We start from the raw sequence: 16402 nt of genomic DNA on the forward strand, positions 1-16402 counted from the left end.
ACTTCCCCTAATTTGTTGGAAACTAGACGTTGAAGTAATATGGTTGTGTTAGTAACATACATAACTATAAGCCAAGTATGTACAATAATTTATACTAAAAAAAAATTAAAAAAATAAAACACTGTTAGATTCAAGATGTAAGTTTGCTTTCTAAACTACAGGTTTGACCAGCATCTCAGTGCTCATTACTGCTCTTCATAGCTTACCACAGGGATAATTTATTAAACCAGTGATATGCCTGCAATAGACGTCAAAAAGTAGCAATGAACAGTGATGTAGATCCCACCAAGGTTCAGTGTTGAGCTAGGAATGCTGAAAAGCAGTGGTTGCTATGGAAACCTTAGTGAAGCGAGCCATAACTAACCTGCAATTTTATGCTGTCTACTGTATCACAGCTTGTTAATAAAACGGCATACTTTACCTTTTTAATATTTTGAACACCATTTCTAATACGTATATTTTCAGCTTCATTATTAATACGTTTTTATTACTATTATTTGTTATTGTTTATTTATACAGTACCATTCACATTACACAGCGCTGTTCAGAGAATATGTAATCATTCCCTTCCCTGCTGACACGGAATAGCTGCAATGGTGCACTTCTTTATTCAGAGCAGGGTAAAAACAAGATTTTGCAAAGTAAGACTATTGTGATGAAAGAGCTGCAAAGGGGGCATTTTCAGGAGCGCTTCTTGTTGTGTTCATGCTTGCACAACCATTTTTACTCAGCTCTGACCTTATGAAGAGTGGATCTTGTCCTAAACTATCAATGTATCATGTTTTGCATCTCTATGTTAAATTGCTTATATTAGTCGAAAATTTATTTGATTGAAAGAATTGGTATAAAGGGAGGTTGGACTTTGACGTGCATTGGGTTCAGGGGCCACAAAAAAGAAAACAAACATGTCACGATGAGCAGTCACCTGAGCCTGTGTGACGTGTGTGTGACAAAGGGTTGATCAAAAAACAAACATATTTCTGCAGTTTCTCTTTCCACTTGCCGCTCGGCTTGGTGTTCCGCCACCTCCATGGCAGTGCGCCTCTCCACTGGTGTTCTGCAGCTTCCTTCTCCTGGTACTGCTGTAAAAGCTGCATTCTGGTCGCAATGTCCTCTGGCCCGCTGGTCAATTTGTAAATAAATGTCCATAGCAGTATCCACAATTGAACTATTAGTGTCATCAGAAGGCAATAGTCCAGGATTTGGAGCGATATCCACGAGAAGGTCATTTTCTTATCCTGGCTGGGCCCTCCATGGGAAAAATCTCTATTTTGTTCTGAACATTCTGCAAGAGGGATTCAATCAATTTCTCCTTGCTTTTGCCATGGCAGGGAAATCCATTTCCCCACATTGCACAGTTAATACTTCCTTGGCCATGTATGCAACAGCCATCTACCACAGTATAATGCCAAATAAAAAGGAGAAGAAATACAAGAGAAGGAAGGGGGAAGGGGGAAAGATACACATTTCTGTGTGCCCTATAATGTTTTAAGCACTGAGTTCAGTCTCTGGTGAATTAGTCTGTATTTCCTTTCTCAGGGAAAACACAATCCTAACTCACTAGTTCCCTGGGCCTGATTCATTAAGGATCTTAACTTAAGAAACTTCTTATTTCAGTCTCCTGGACAAAATCATGTTACAATGCAAGGGGTGCAAATTAGTATTCTGTTTTGCACTGAAATTTAGAGTTGATATTTGGGTGCTACATGAAAAAACAGTCAGTATTTAACTTATGTGAAAAACAGAATACTAATTTGCACCCCTTGAATTGTAACATGGCTTTGTCCAGGAGACTGAAATAAGAAGTTAAGATCCTTAATGAATCAGGCCCCTAGTTCTTAAATATATAACCCACAAGCTTACCATCAATTTCTCACGATCAGTAATCACCTGAGTCTGCGTGACTCATGTTTGACAAAGGGTTAATAAAAAACAACTACCTGGTCTGACTAAAAGGATTAAATTATTTGCTATCTATGCCACACACCTTTAGTTTTGCTTTACCAATTATGCCACCATCAAGGTTTTTTGTGAAGAGCTGACACTCTTATTCAGGAAGCCTTAGGTTCTCCCTTAAAACTAATCAATCACAAGTGAATTTAATCGGAGTTAAAAAAAAAAAAAAAAAAAGGATAAACACAGAATTGATAAAACTCACGTATGATCAAGTTTCTGTTGCTGGTAGAAGCAGAAAATGGGACACTCTTCAATATCAGATTGACTCCCCAAAAGTGAACAATACAGTTTTAAAAATTGCTGGAGGGCCCACAGCCCCCCTTCCTGTGATGTCAGAACTGAAAAGTCTGTGTAAATGCAAAGTCTGTTGAAAAAACACCTTCTTAAGGATTTAGTTACTCTGTCCTAACTTTTCTCCAGAATGGCTGACATGATTTTACCTCCACACAACAGGTCATACATTCCCCTTCATCTGCATACTACACATGCCTCCTGTAAGTATGATATTAGAGAAAATATGTTATGATATTCTCCTGTGTCCCTAGTCCATTAACATATTACACAGCTTCCTGACTCAGCAGTCGAGATGTCTGAGTTTGGTGCATATCACTGTCCTAAAAGATATTTCACAGGCTTCCACTTTTTTGACCTGCCATAAATGGACACAGGGTGCTAGTCTGTAACCAAAACTGTTCCCTTTTTAGCAGTATTGATAGGAGGGGTGCAGTTTCCTATTTCCTTGAAGGTTCAGCACCTCCTTAAGGGATTTTTCCATCGAGTGAAGGGGTTGTGCTAGTGACGTCATCGTGTCCATGTGCACTGAACTCAGAGGGCCTGATTCATTAAGGAAAGTAAAGCAAAAAAAGGAGTAACTTTGCACTTTGGCATAACCATGTTCCATTGGAGGGGGAAGTAAATTTAAAAGGGCAGCACAGTGGCTAAGTGGTTACCACTTCTGCCTTACAGCACTGGGGTCATGAGTTCAACTCTCGAACATGGCCTTATCTGTGAGGAGTTTGTATGTTCTCCCCGTGTTTGCGTGGGTTTCCTCCGGGTGCTCCGGTTTCCTCCCACAATCTAAAAACTTATTGGTAGGTTAATTGGCTGCTAACAAATTGACGCTAGTCTGTGTGTTTTTCTGTGTGTGTCCGTCTCTGTCTGTGTGTGTGTGTGTGTGTGTGTGTATGTGTGTGTGTTAGGGAATTGAGACTGTAAACTCCAATGGGGCAGGGACTGATGTGAGTGAGTTCTCTGTACAGCGCTGCGGAATTAGTGGCGATATATAAATAAAGGGTATTAATAAAATAATAATAATACTAATAATAATAATAAAAGTGATGACAGATTTATAGTTGGGGTAGGGCATGTCCTGGATCCGTTTTAAATCTCAGTATAAAAAATAAAGCTATCAAGTATTTGTGTGCTACATGAAAAAAACAGCCTGTATTTAACTTATGTGCAAAATAATAAATTAATTTTTAACCCTTGCTTTGTGACTTACTTTTTTTGCCTTATGTTCCTTAATGAATCAGGCCCAGAGTGTTTTCAAACAGGCATATTGCTTACTACATTTTTCTGTTAATTGTCTGTTCACTTGGGATGAACAGATGAAAAGAAAAATAAGGAATAATTTATTTCAGAAGACCTTCAGCAAGCTTTGGCAATTTTTGTTTAATATGAAAAACATGATTTTTTTCAGCTACTGTGCCACTGAAAACCCTGTGCTTTCTAGGCTTGATTTAAAAAGTTAAGTAACTCATAATTTGGTGATAGGATTGAAAGTCTAATTTCTAATAACAACATGCTTTGTTGACCTGGTCACATAATTCTTACAGATTCTTTATGCATTATATGGATGTGTAAAATAAATCGAAATTTTTTCTTTTTTCCTGATTTTATTAGAAAAACTAGTAGATTGAAATCAAAATTGTAACTATAGTTACCCTAAGGGGTATATTTACTAAACTGCGGGTTTGAAAAAGTGGAGATGTTGCCTATAGCAACCAATCAGATTCTAGCAGTTATTTTGTAAAATGTAATAAATAAATGATAACTAGAATCTGATTGGTTGCTATAGGCAACATTTCCACTTTTTCAAATTCACAGTTTAGTAAATATACCCATAAGTCAGTGGATCCCAAACTTTGTCAGTTCGAGACACCTTTAGGGTCTCCATAATTTTTTCAAGGCACCTCTAAGCCCAAATAATTACCAAGTAAACCTCCGCCTTGCTTACCACTGGCCCCGGAACCCCTGTGAGATCTTCGGACAGAGGCGCACAGTTTGGGAACCACTGCCCTAGTAGGTTTTTCTTTGTGGAGTTTAGAAAGAAAAACACACATATGTTTACTGTCCTTACAATTTTGATAAAACACACTTTTTTACCTATTCAGGGTAGATTTCCATGGTCATGCCCAATGTAATAAAAAGACAAATTATTTTTGTCGTTTTGGAAAATACAAAACCAAGAATAAGAACTGAGGGATGAATGAGACCGAAGGCAATTTAAAAGCTTTGGCTGTATCTTTAACTGGATTATTCTCTGAACTTTAATAGTTAACTATGGGGGTACGCCCATCTGTTGTCATAAGAGAGGGGAAAACAGAGACTATAAGTGGGATGGGCGGAGAGTTAATCAGTCTCTGCAGTTCTGGACATTGCCCACCCACCCTCCCTGGTTGTTGGTTCTTGGTAGCATAAAGAAACGAATAGATGCTGGTCAGGATGGAGCTCAGTTATTGACGGCTGACATGGTTGTCCGTGAGCCTGGATGGAGAGTGTCTGGAAAACGCAGTACAGAAGACGGCCAGTGGTTTAGGCGCACATTTGCGGTATTGGGCACGATGAACCTGCCTCGCTTCGAGTGAATCGGCTATAGTCTCGGTACAGGTACCGCCCCTGTGGGTTGCCCTGTGGTTGCTTTCCGTCTAGCCCAGAGGATGGGCGGATTCTGTAAAATCGGGACGCGGTGTCCCGCTAATGTAGATATGTGCGCCTGGGGTGTAATTGAATGGTCCCCCACTTGAACCCAGGGGTTTGGTTGTTCCCTAGTTGATGAGGTCCCAATGGTTAATGCTGGGACAGTTAGGTTTTGCCTGGCAGACGTCGGACTGACTACTCTAGTCTCCACCATCATATTTAAATAAATCATTTAAATTTGCCACACTCAGGTCCCGTGTTGTTATTTAAGGTCATAGTTAAATAAGAGTAAGAAGGTAAAGGAGGTCAAAATATCAGCCGTAAGCCTTTTAATGATTTGTGTGGGTATTGCAGAAAAAGGACTAGCAAGAAAGCACCTACCTAATACTACTCATGCTGCCAGTTTCTGATCCAAGTTTGCATCTTTCTAGTTGGCTGGCAACAATCTGACGTTCGGCTTCAAGTTCTCGAGTCAGTCTTTCAAATTGCAGCTCCTATAAATGTAAAAAAAGGCAAAACAAATTTAATGTATATAACATTAACTATAAATTAAAAGCGAGAAACTATTTATTTTTCTTCGGTAATGAAATTACTGTAAAAAAAAAAATCACATAACTGTCCAGTACAGAGAAAATAATTTGGCCTTTTGTAAATAACTATTAAACCATAAAAACAGTAACACATCTGTATAATACAGTTCTACTTTCGACAGTTCTACCATCGTTCTGTATATTTGTCAGAATGGATTTATAGGAGGAGATTCAATTAACAGCAATGTGGCGCACGGACGTCGGGCTGCGCACATTGCTGGCAATTACAGTAGAAATCTCCGCTCATTTTTTCCACTTTGAGGTGCAAGGAAAAATGAGGAGATTCCAGCCATAACATTGGCGCGTGATGTCTCTGCAGATGTTAAAATCCATAAAACAATTTGGGTAATCACAGACATTAAAGCCCTGATTCATTAAAGAACGTAAATGTTGATACTTACCCTATTTCACATAAATCGCTCTGTATGCCCAAAACCAGACCATACGCCAGAAAAAAGCAGCAACGTCCAATTCATTTTCGAGTGTTAAGTATATTTACTACAGTCTACGATTTCATGGGCAGAATAGGGAGGGGACTTGGCGTATGCATGTAGTCATGTACCGCGCACAGAGCAACATTGGATTCAAAGGTAGTTTTTTTTCTGTTGTGTTACTCGCTCTAGTTACAGGTCAGATGTAATTGCCGAGTGATAGTGATGATAGTCCTGTATGCAGGGGAGGGCTGGCAAATTTTAGCCCAGGGGGGGCAAGATTCAACTCAGCAGCCTGTTTTAAAGGAAAAAAATGCAGGTGACCCAGGCCAAGGTAGCCCACTATGGAAACGGACAATGTAGATGCCCCCCAGCCGAGCCTGCCCCTGCCTGTATGCATGCTAGAATATGTGCAATCAGAAGCAACTATAAAAATGCATTTTATGTACAGTAAACAGTCATAACATTCTCATAAATGTATTTTATGGGGGGAGTAAAACATATATATATATCTTCTGTGCTTTTGGGGCTTGGTATTCCACGTACATATTGGACGTATCTTGCAGTGTACTCTCTGTTTGAGCAGAGTGCACCTAGACCCGTATTCAACAACAGACCTCTTTTTATGTCTGCTGCTTGTTAAATACGCACAATACGTTTGTTTGCATGCCTTAATGTATCATGCCCTAAATCTTTTTAAATATAAATATATTCACGCATACAGTGTGCACTTTCCTATAACAGGATTGAACTTCTGCAAGGTTAGTATAAAATGACATATATTAAACACAAAAGGATTTTCTGCTTTTACAAATGAAGTGTTTATTTGGAATATTTCTACACAATTCTGTGTGACAGTTCTTCTAAATGCTTCCCTTCATGAGTTGGTAGTTCCCTATTACTGGAGATGAGCAACATTGTCATTAAGTTTTGTTGTAATAAAGTTTGCATTGGAACAGGCCAATCTGCAATCTGTTTTGCTTTACCATTTACACTCTATTTGTTCCTGCATTTCTCAGAATTTATAGTGTATGAACAGAGCTGTGACAGAGGAGGCCAATTCATTATGCTGTGCAGCGTCTGACTGGAAAATCCCCGGTGGGCCTGATGTGCCCGCCCTCTACTGTACCGTAGAACCATACAAACAATGCAGGGATGCCCGGCTCTCTGCACCTTGGGGGTGGGGGGGGGGGGGGGGTGGATGTACCTATGCTATACACTATTATTGGGGAGTGCATGTACTTATACTGTACACTATTATTAGATGGGCAGGATGCACTAATACTACACTATTATTTGGGGGGCTTGGGTGTACTTATACTATTGTCACTAGACACAGAGACTGTAGGCTATTTTCTGATATTTGCGCTGTAAAGCTAGGAGGCGCAGAGTCTAAATACAGAAGTTGCTGTAAGGGACATGCAGGTCGGCGCTCTCCAGGTTAGCTATCAGCGGGGTAGTTGGTGAACAGACGTGGTCGTGCAGGCAGAGGTCAAACCGTTCTGGCAAACGCGGTATCAAAGGGAAAGGCAAATTGGAGTCAGCAAGCCAAAAGTCAGATACAGTGGGAGCAATCAGGCCAAAGGGACAACCAAAAGCAAAACCAGAGGAAGCCGGGTCGGTACACAGCAAGTCAGTCAGAGAACAGGGAAACAGGTTGAAACGCTGAAGCATAGGAAGACCTATAAACTCTGGTGCCTAACTAGTGTTAGGGGCAGGTTTAAATAGTCTAGCCCATTCCCTGATTGCTGGCAGTGAAAACAGCGGCCTGAACAGCTGACCGCTGACAGGAAGTGCAGAGAAGCGACCCGATGCTTGGAAATGGAGATGAAAGACCCTGGAGGAAGAGGATGGCGTCCCGCTGCCTAGCAACGGGAGAAGCTGCCGGCAAAGGAAGGCGTCTGTCCCTGGCACCAATGGTGAGTGCGGGGACAGCGTCTGACAACCATACAGTATTATTGGGTGGTAGATGTACCTATACTATACACCATTATTGGGGGTGGATGTATTTATGCTATACACTATTATTGGGTGAGCAGAATGTACTAATACTACACTATTATTGAGGGGGTGTATATACTTATACTGTATACTATTATCAGGGAGATGGGTGTACTGATAATATACGATATTTCTGAGGAGCTGGATGTATTTATACTATACACTATTATTGGGGGATGTACTAATAATACACACTATTGTTAGGGTGGGGTATGTGTATTAATACTAAACTGTTATTTGGGGGATTTACTTTTATAAACACACTATTATTGAGTGGGGTATTTACTAGAACTACACACTATTATTGGGATGAAGGATGTACTAAAACTACACACCATTATTGGGGGTGTATTAATACATCCTGGGTGGGCCCCACTGCCTGTGGGGGTGCGATACATATGTTCGACAGTTACATAATTGACATTTATATGGTCGACCCTATAATATAGACAGGGTTGGAAAGTCGACAATAATAATATCAACTGTATTATTAGGTCAGCAATTCAAATGTAGACAGTATTATTAGGTCAACAATTCAAATGTAGACAGTATTATTAGAGAGTCGACAATCGAATTGATGTAATAATACTATTGACATTTGAATTGTCAACCTATTTACTGGTGACATCTGAATTGTCGATCTAATGTTGTCGACTTTCTGAATGTCAACCAAATGAATGTCTAGCCATACCACCTGAGGGTACTGCTCTCTATCCTAGTGGCAATTAAGTATGTTTTGGACTGTGGGATAACATACAAACTCCACACAGATAGGGCCCTAGTTGAACTCATGAACCCAGTGCTGTGCTGCAGCAATGCTAACCATTGTACTACATGTTAGTGGTGAAATTTCGTTGCGAGTCATCTTTGTGATGAGAAGCATTGCCCCATTACTTATGATGGAAGTAGACACTGTTTTGTCCTCACACTTCATTGCGGAGAAACCAGGGTGGATCAGAGGTAGAATAAAAAATTATGAAGATGATGTCTCCACTAGATAGGCAATAAAAGTGAGGTTTTCCTTGTTCAGGTTATAATAATAATAGATTGGATTAATCATGCCATTGCAAGCAGTGGACATAAATTGTACTTGTATTTGTTATGACTTCTCAGTAACATTAATAAGCTTTTAGAACAGGCAGAAGAGACCTTCACCTTCAGTCATCTTTGCCATAGAGCTAGATGCACTCACATGTACCTGGACACCCCCCAGAGTTTTTAAAGCTTATAACCAGAACTGAAAGTGCAGAGATAGGAGGCACAGGATAGCGAGAGCCAAGCCAGAGGTTGAGTGTCAAAGGCAAGCAATGGGGGTCGCAGGAACAGGTCAAAATGTTGAGGCTGATAGCAGACAAGGGTTATCCAGAGAACAAGCCAAGAGATCAGTGGAATCAGCAAACAATCGATGACCAGGTAACGAGCCAAAGGTCAAACACAGGCAGTCAGATAGTGGTTCTCAGAACAAGAAGCAGGTCAGCAAATTGTAGGGCAAGGACTCTATAACTTGCAGGAAGGCTAAGCCCTCCCAGCCATATAAACTGCTAGTAGCCAATCAGAGTAGGATGAGAAGCACACCCCAAAACCAGCCTAGGGGATTGCAATCATGTGATTCCAGTTGTACGTGCCCCGGCTGCCTGTAAACATCTGAAGTGGAACATGATGGGCGTCCCAGTTGCCCTGGCAATCACATAGATGTGAAGGACTGGAAGTGATGTCCCAGCTGCTAAAAGGTATCTGAGCCGTTGCTGCTAGCACAGGAGCTTATGACAATATTCATGTATTAATTGCTAACTTGTACCTTTTTGCTGCAGTGACAGACACAGGAGGTTTATTTATAATACGTCAGGTCTGTTTGTGGGAGGCACTAGGCTTATTTATTCTATTTGTATACAATTAATTTAATGTTTATTAAAAGTGGGTGCAAATTTCAGGGCTTTTTTTAGGTGGGGAGGCGTAAAGGGATCACTCATTGCTAGACTTTTCATATTACATTTACCTATCCTTTTCCAAACAGGGTCCCAACATTCCAGGATCCAGACATACTACTACTGAGCTTAAGCCACAAGCAGCAGCTCGAAGTGACAGCCAAGACATGTAAGAGAGTGCAGGACAGTCACTGACACTGCCAAGAGAAAATAAAAACCACTCAGGTGAAATAACCAGGTCAGTGATTCTTCATTTCTTGCCCCCTTCTAGTGACTTGCCATGCTTTTCTAGTGGCTTTCCATGCACTATCTGGTGGGTCCTTACCATTTCCCTCGGTGGACCCTTCATGTCCCAATACAACACTGATGCTGTGTGGTGTAGTTGGAGTGGGACTGGGAACACATTAGTCCAAATTCTACTAATAAAACATGAAAAATTGAAAAGACTATCAAAATTGCTAAAAAAAATATTAATTAATTGTCCCAACTCTCTAATCTTTCATTTTTTTTAAATGCAAGCAAAGTGCTTGCATTTAAAAAATTTCCATTTTCATTTATTTCAAATTACGTGATTCACGATCTATGTTCTAAAAATTCATTTCCATGGTGTTTTCAACAGTGTGGTACATGTATAAACCCTATTGAAAAGCATGAGCCCATTGAAACAAATAGGCAAAGCTGTCCGGAGCTCCACGGCATTGTTACCAGTAATTAATTTTTGCATGTGAATGGAGATTCCTTAAAACAGTATCTATTGAAGTGGGATCAAAGCAGAGGAACACCTTGACTCACTTTCACCTCCAACCAATCACAAGTATGAGAAACTTATGAAACTTATTTTTTGCTTTCTCAAACACCATAACGTTTGTGCAAGTCTTTCATTAATAGCTGGGGTATGGTGTTAATGAAATCCTAAATACTATAATTACTATTACTAAATAATATTATTTTGTCTGTAAATTCAATTTCTCTCATAGACTATGTTCTACATCTACTCTCCCTGTTGTCCACCTGTCATCATGTCTGAGAAGGGGACTACTTCCAAGTCTAAATCTGCAAGGAGAAAGACAGTTATGTACTTCATATGCTCCAAATGCCAGGCTAAACTACTAAATTGTCATTCAGAGCCAGATGACTGATGTTTGGATTACAAGGCTGAGGGCCATAGCCCATGCACATCTGGGAAGGATGCAGCCGATGTTTCAGAAGCATGAAGAAAGAAGAAAAGAAATATGTATATGGGGCATTCCGGGAACCAATAAAATAAAATATATATCAAACTTTATTGGTATGCATTTAAACATTATTGAATTATTTACCATTGAATCATTTATAAACAAAATTAGCGAAATATTAAAACATGAACGTGGAAATGAAAACCTGAAAAATTAGCTGACAAAACTAGCAAACATACACTGCTAGAACGCGCCACACGGCAATATAATATATATTATTCTATTGGCGTTCTATTGGTGTGTTTCAGACCATATAACATGTTTATCAAATATTCATATTGCCTCAATTATATGGGCAAGATGTTACTCCCACATTTACCACCCCGGCCCGAGTAGCGGTCTGACCAAGCGGCCCGGGGGGGGGGCGCTGCCCCCCTGCCCCCGGACCAGCCCGCCCCTGACTATATGGTTAATCCAGGTTTGATAAAGTAGGTAGGGTAACTAGATACAGTAGTATTGCCCCTCTTTTAAAATTCTTCCAGATATATTGTTATATGTAACATAGTAACATAGATGATGAAGTTCAAAAAAGACACCAGTCCGTCAAGTTCAACCTATTTTGGATCTCGTGCGATCCCTCACTTATATTTGAAATTGATCCAGAGAAGCAACCGCCAATCTGTTTCAATTGTGAAAATCCTCCCCAGACCCAATATTGCAGTCCTATTTTTACCCTATATCCACTACTATTCTTCATTTTAATTAACGGTCGTATCCAGTGCTTTTTTTGTAAGAAAAAAGATGCCAAAACTCACCTCTTTCTGCCCCCTCATTTTTGTATAGCCCTCTCTTTTTGCTCCCCTCGTTTTTCTGTAGCCCTCTCTTTCTGCCCCCCTTGTTTTTCTGTAGCCCTCTCTTTCTGTCCCCCTCATTTTTCTGTAGCCCTCTCTTTCTTGCCCCTCATTTTTCTGTAGCCCTCTCATTCTGCCACCCTCGTTTTGCTGTAGCCCTTTTTCTGCCCCCTCGTTTTTCTGTAGCCCAAATAAGCACAGTCTGTTAGGAGAGTTTGTGATTATATTAATCACCCCCTGACTAGTTCTGTAAATGGGTTGTCTTTGATATGACAACCTTATCCCCTTTCACTGTTATTGAAAGAACTTCTATATAAGTACTTCATATACGGAGATAACACACTGTTCTAGTCAGGTTCAATTAATCCCCCCTAATTGCTGTGTCTATTATACACCATAGATTCGTAAATGTATAGTATTATTTCAGAGAGCAGGTGTCACGTGTATAGCCGACGAGTGTTTCTCTAATAATAACTTTATTAAGGCGACCAGACTGACCCTTTCCATTGATGTCATACCTAGCAACGTGTACTTGTTACGAGCCGCGGCGGCTCAAGCACCGCCGCTACTCGATCCGGCCCACGGACGCGTCCCAGCCATCGTCATGATGACCGGGGCGCCACTTCCAGTTTTCGCCCTGGCCGTCACCATGACGACAGTCGGGACGCTCCTCCATTTCGGACGTAACACGGCCAGCTGGCCAGCCGGGAGAATTCACGTTCCCCTGTCTTCATTTCCCAGCTGGGGAATAATTAGTATTACATGCCTCCTGGTGATTGATCCTCCTGAGTATATTAGCCTCCCTGACGGTTATAGTTCCTGCTTCTAGGGTTTTACCTGCTGCCTTTCCTGCTCCTCTGCTCTGTTTATTGGACTGATTCTTCTGTGTATGACCCTTGGCACGCTTACTGGACTCCGCTGTATTGTTTGTGACCTTGACCTCTGCCTGTTACCCGGATACGCTGTTTGTCACCAACCCTGACCTCTGCCTGGATCTTACTACCGCTGCCTGCCATACCCCTTGACCTTGGCCCATTTGGACTCTGCAGTTTCTACCACCTGGCCCTCACCTGCGCTACGGTAAGGTTATAAACTTGTACTAGTCTGAACTAAAGACCAGGGGGCATCCGAGTACCTGTGAGCATGTTCACCTATAGCAGCCGCCTTTCCCGTATAGCTGAAGACCTCTGTGACCTGTTCTACAAGTTTATGACACTTGCCGTCAGCCATAACAGTACTAGTAACTGTATAAGTTCTCGTTGACTGACGTTACTGTCGACCAGTGGGAATAAGGCATCCACCCACCAATGACTCTGATTGGATGGCAGAGAGGTATGTAAACAATAAAATACAACATGATTCAAATCTCAAAGGCATAACTCGCCCTCTCTCAATGTTACTATATGCAAATAAGTAGCAAGTAAATGAAATAAACACTTATGTCTATTGTAAAAAAATAATGATACCGATCAAAATAAATAGCTGGTTGGAATAAATCCTTGGGAAAAGGAAAATTCCATTGCTCTATTCATACTAGATGATTCTAGACATATCATTACGTGTCACCTTGCATATTGGATTTCATGATGATTAAAAGAATCTGCAATTTGACATGGACATCATAGATAATATTACCGTTTATTGACATGCGATAAAAGGAAATGGGAAAAGGGGGGGAAATAGTACTGTGTGTAAGTCATCGTAGTGATAATATAGGTCCTTAGCACAAAATAGGTGTCAATGAATATATGTATATAGAAGCGACAAAGGGAAAGAGGATATCAGGTAATTGTAAATCCCCATAATGATTGGCCAAAACAAAAATCTCAGAGTCAGTGATACTATAGATGTAAATAGCCAAAGTGCAAATGTAACAGTTTACAGCAGAAAAACAACACTTTGCCCATTAAGTTGTGCCATCTGACCACCTTATGTGGTATTTATTAGTCCCAGGTTAACCTTGATAGGATAGGATTGTAAAATAGTGAAAAACAGGGTTATATATGGCTGTAAACAAGATAGATATGAGACAGTCTTAGTACTGAAATGTAATTCTTTAAACAGAAATAACCTGTCTCATACTGGTATGAGATAATAATGCCATAAAATTATTATGATCATTGAGACCCTGTGGGGTCAGACTGTCCATAAGAAAAATATTCCTTGATTCTATTTTTAGAAGTTCCTGTTTAAGATTACCTCCTCTCAGACCCATCATAATCTGCTCCATAGCAAAGGCTTGGAATCCATGTGGGCTACCACCCTGGCATCTCATAAAATGCCTTTCCACCGTCGTCACCTGCTTAAAGTTTTCCATATCTCTTTTGGCTCATTTGATATTACCCACATGCTCCAAGACTCTTTTTTTTTTAAGGTTTACTTATCATTCCTACATAATGTAGGTTACATGGACAGCTCAAACAATAGATTACATTGGGGCTATTACAATTCAAAAAAACATTGATCTTCCACATTTTTGAATAATGGTCCCTATATTCTTTAGTTTACACCATGTATTGACATGCCCGGCATGTGCCGCATTTGAAAAAAACATTGTGTTTATTGTAAATTCCAATTGTAGATGGTAAAGTTCTAGGTATAATACGATCCCTCTAATTTTTAGACCTGTGCCACATCATGGAGATCCTGTCTCCTAAGATCTTCCCGAGATCATTGTGACAATGTTTTCGGAAAATGTTGGTTATCTGCTGCCACTGGTCAGTGTTCTTCATCTTGGGAGATGGATAAATAAGGGTTTCTCTACTCCTTTTGTTCACTGATATCTGAGCCTTACCTATAATTTGTTTTGCTATATCCCCTACCCTCCAACCTAGTTTTAAGCTCATCTGCTCTCTGAACAAAAACCTGTTCAATCGAGCAATTGCGTTTCATCCTAAGTAGTTCCCTTTTTCGAATACCCCGGATCACTGCTGGATAATGTGAGCTGGTGGAGTGCAGTAAACAATTTTTTCCGGTATATATCTTAATTGGCCATCCGATGTCTTAGATATTGTTAAATCCAGAAAATTAATCTCGATATCGTGGATCTCAGACATCAATTTAAGGTTTAAATCATTGGAGTTAAGTACTCAAGTAAATTCCTGAAAAAGGAACTCCTCTCCATCCCATAAAATAAACATGTCATCTTTATATCTAAACCGCATGTTTATTGGCTAGTATATACAGAATAAGTTTCAATGAAAACTCTCTCCCTTTCCCACCAGCCTAGAAAGAGGATAGCGTATGTAGGTGCGCAGGCACTGCCCATCGCGGTACCTCTAATTTGAAGATAGAAATTTTCTTCAAAGACAAAATAATTGTTAGTTAGGACAAATTTCAGTGAAGTCATAATAAAATTACTTAAATCGTCCCTTTGTCCCACATCAAGAAAATATTTCACCGCCCGTAGGCCTTGTTCATGTATTAAATTCGAGTAGAGTGACTCCACATCAAATGATGCTAGCTTAGTTGTTTCACTGATAGTGATGTTATTAATTTTTGCTAGCACGTCAGACGTTTTTCTAACATAAGAATCAAGGCTAGTAACGTAGTGGCAAAGATGTCTATCAATGAATCTACTAGCATTTTCTGTGAGGCTGCCCATACCTGATCTATGGGTCTTCCAGGCGGGTTATTCTCATCCTCATGGACCTTGGGAAGGACATAAAACGTCGCTAATTTTGGATGGTTAAGCCAGAGAAAATCTGGATTAACCATATGCCATATGTTAAGTTCAGTTTTTGACATGCCATAAAAGGAAATGGGAAAAGGAGGGGGGGGGGTAAACCCCCTTTCCTATTTCCTTTTATGGCATGTCAATAAACAGTAATATTATCTATGATGTCCATATCAAATTGACAGATTTTTTAATGATCACAAAATCCAATATGCAAGGTGATACGCAATGATATGTCATAGGATGATTATTGACAAAAAACGAAATAAATTTGCAAGGGATAAGAGATTTTTTTAGGCTTAAATTTACGACACAGGGAAGGAGAAGGGGTATTGTACCTAAACCGACACGAAGGGAGGGGAAGACACACCAAATCAAGAAAAAGAAAGGCTGTGGAAGAACAGGAACTCCTGGTACAACAACAACCACCTCAGAGGTACAACAGAAAAGCACATTGAGACACTGTGAGGGGCCTATCTATCAGATAGGCAGATCAATCCCAATCAGATCTTTCTTCTAGGGAAGAGTTTATCATTCTCACCCTCCCAACATTTCAACAGATTTGAATGGTGCTCTTTTCTAGGAAGCTCCTGTTGAAAAAATATTTCCTCAATAAAACAAGGGAACAAGCAACCACTACTGACCTGTACTTGAATCCAGAAAATTACAATTCAACTCTGCAGAGAAAGCCCTAGCTTTACAGATTTTGGAGGAATTGGACACATCTGTTTGCTCGACCACCCTTGATATAGAACCCATGGAGACACCGACTGTGATGAAAAAAAAAAGAAATCTACCTTTATGCTCGATATTGCTATATGTCCCCAGGTAAAAACCTATAGGGATCTAGTGTCCAACGATTTGAACTTTCTATATCA

General features: G+C 40.2%; 1 protein-coding gene across 7 annotated transcripts in view; it reads right to left on the reverse strand.

Annotated features, from left to right (window-relative positions):
- The window catches only part of CTNND2 (catenin delta 2), a 632047-nt gene that overhangs the window by 500960 nt on the left and 114685 nt on the right, over positions 1–16402 (reverse strand). For all 7 annotated transcript variants that reach the window (XM_075212716.1, XM_075212719.1, XM_075212718.1 and 4 more), the window contains exon 3: positions 5257–5369. In XM_075212716.1, the coding sequence (XP_075068817.1) occupies positions 5257–5369 (113 nt within the window). The remainder of the gene's footprint in view (positions 1–5256; positions 5370–16402) is intronic.

The sequence above is a fragment of the Mixophyes fleayi genome, chromosome 5 (genome assembly GCF_038048845.1).
Source record: "Mixophyes fleayi isolate aMixFle1 chromosome 5, aMixFle1.hap1, whole genome shotgun sequence".
In the NCBI taxonomy this organism is placed as follows: domain Eukaryota; kingdom Metazoa; phylum Chordata; class Amphibia; order Anura; family Limnodynastidae; genus Mixophyes; species Mixophyes fleayi.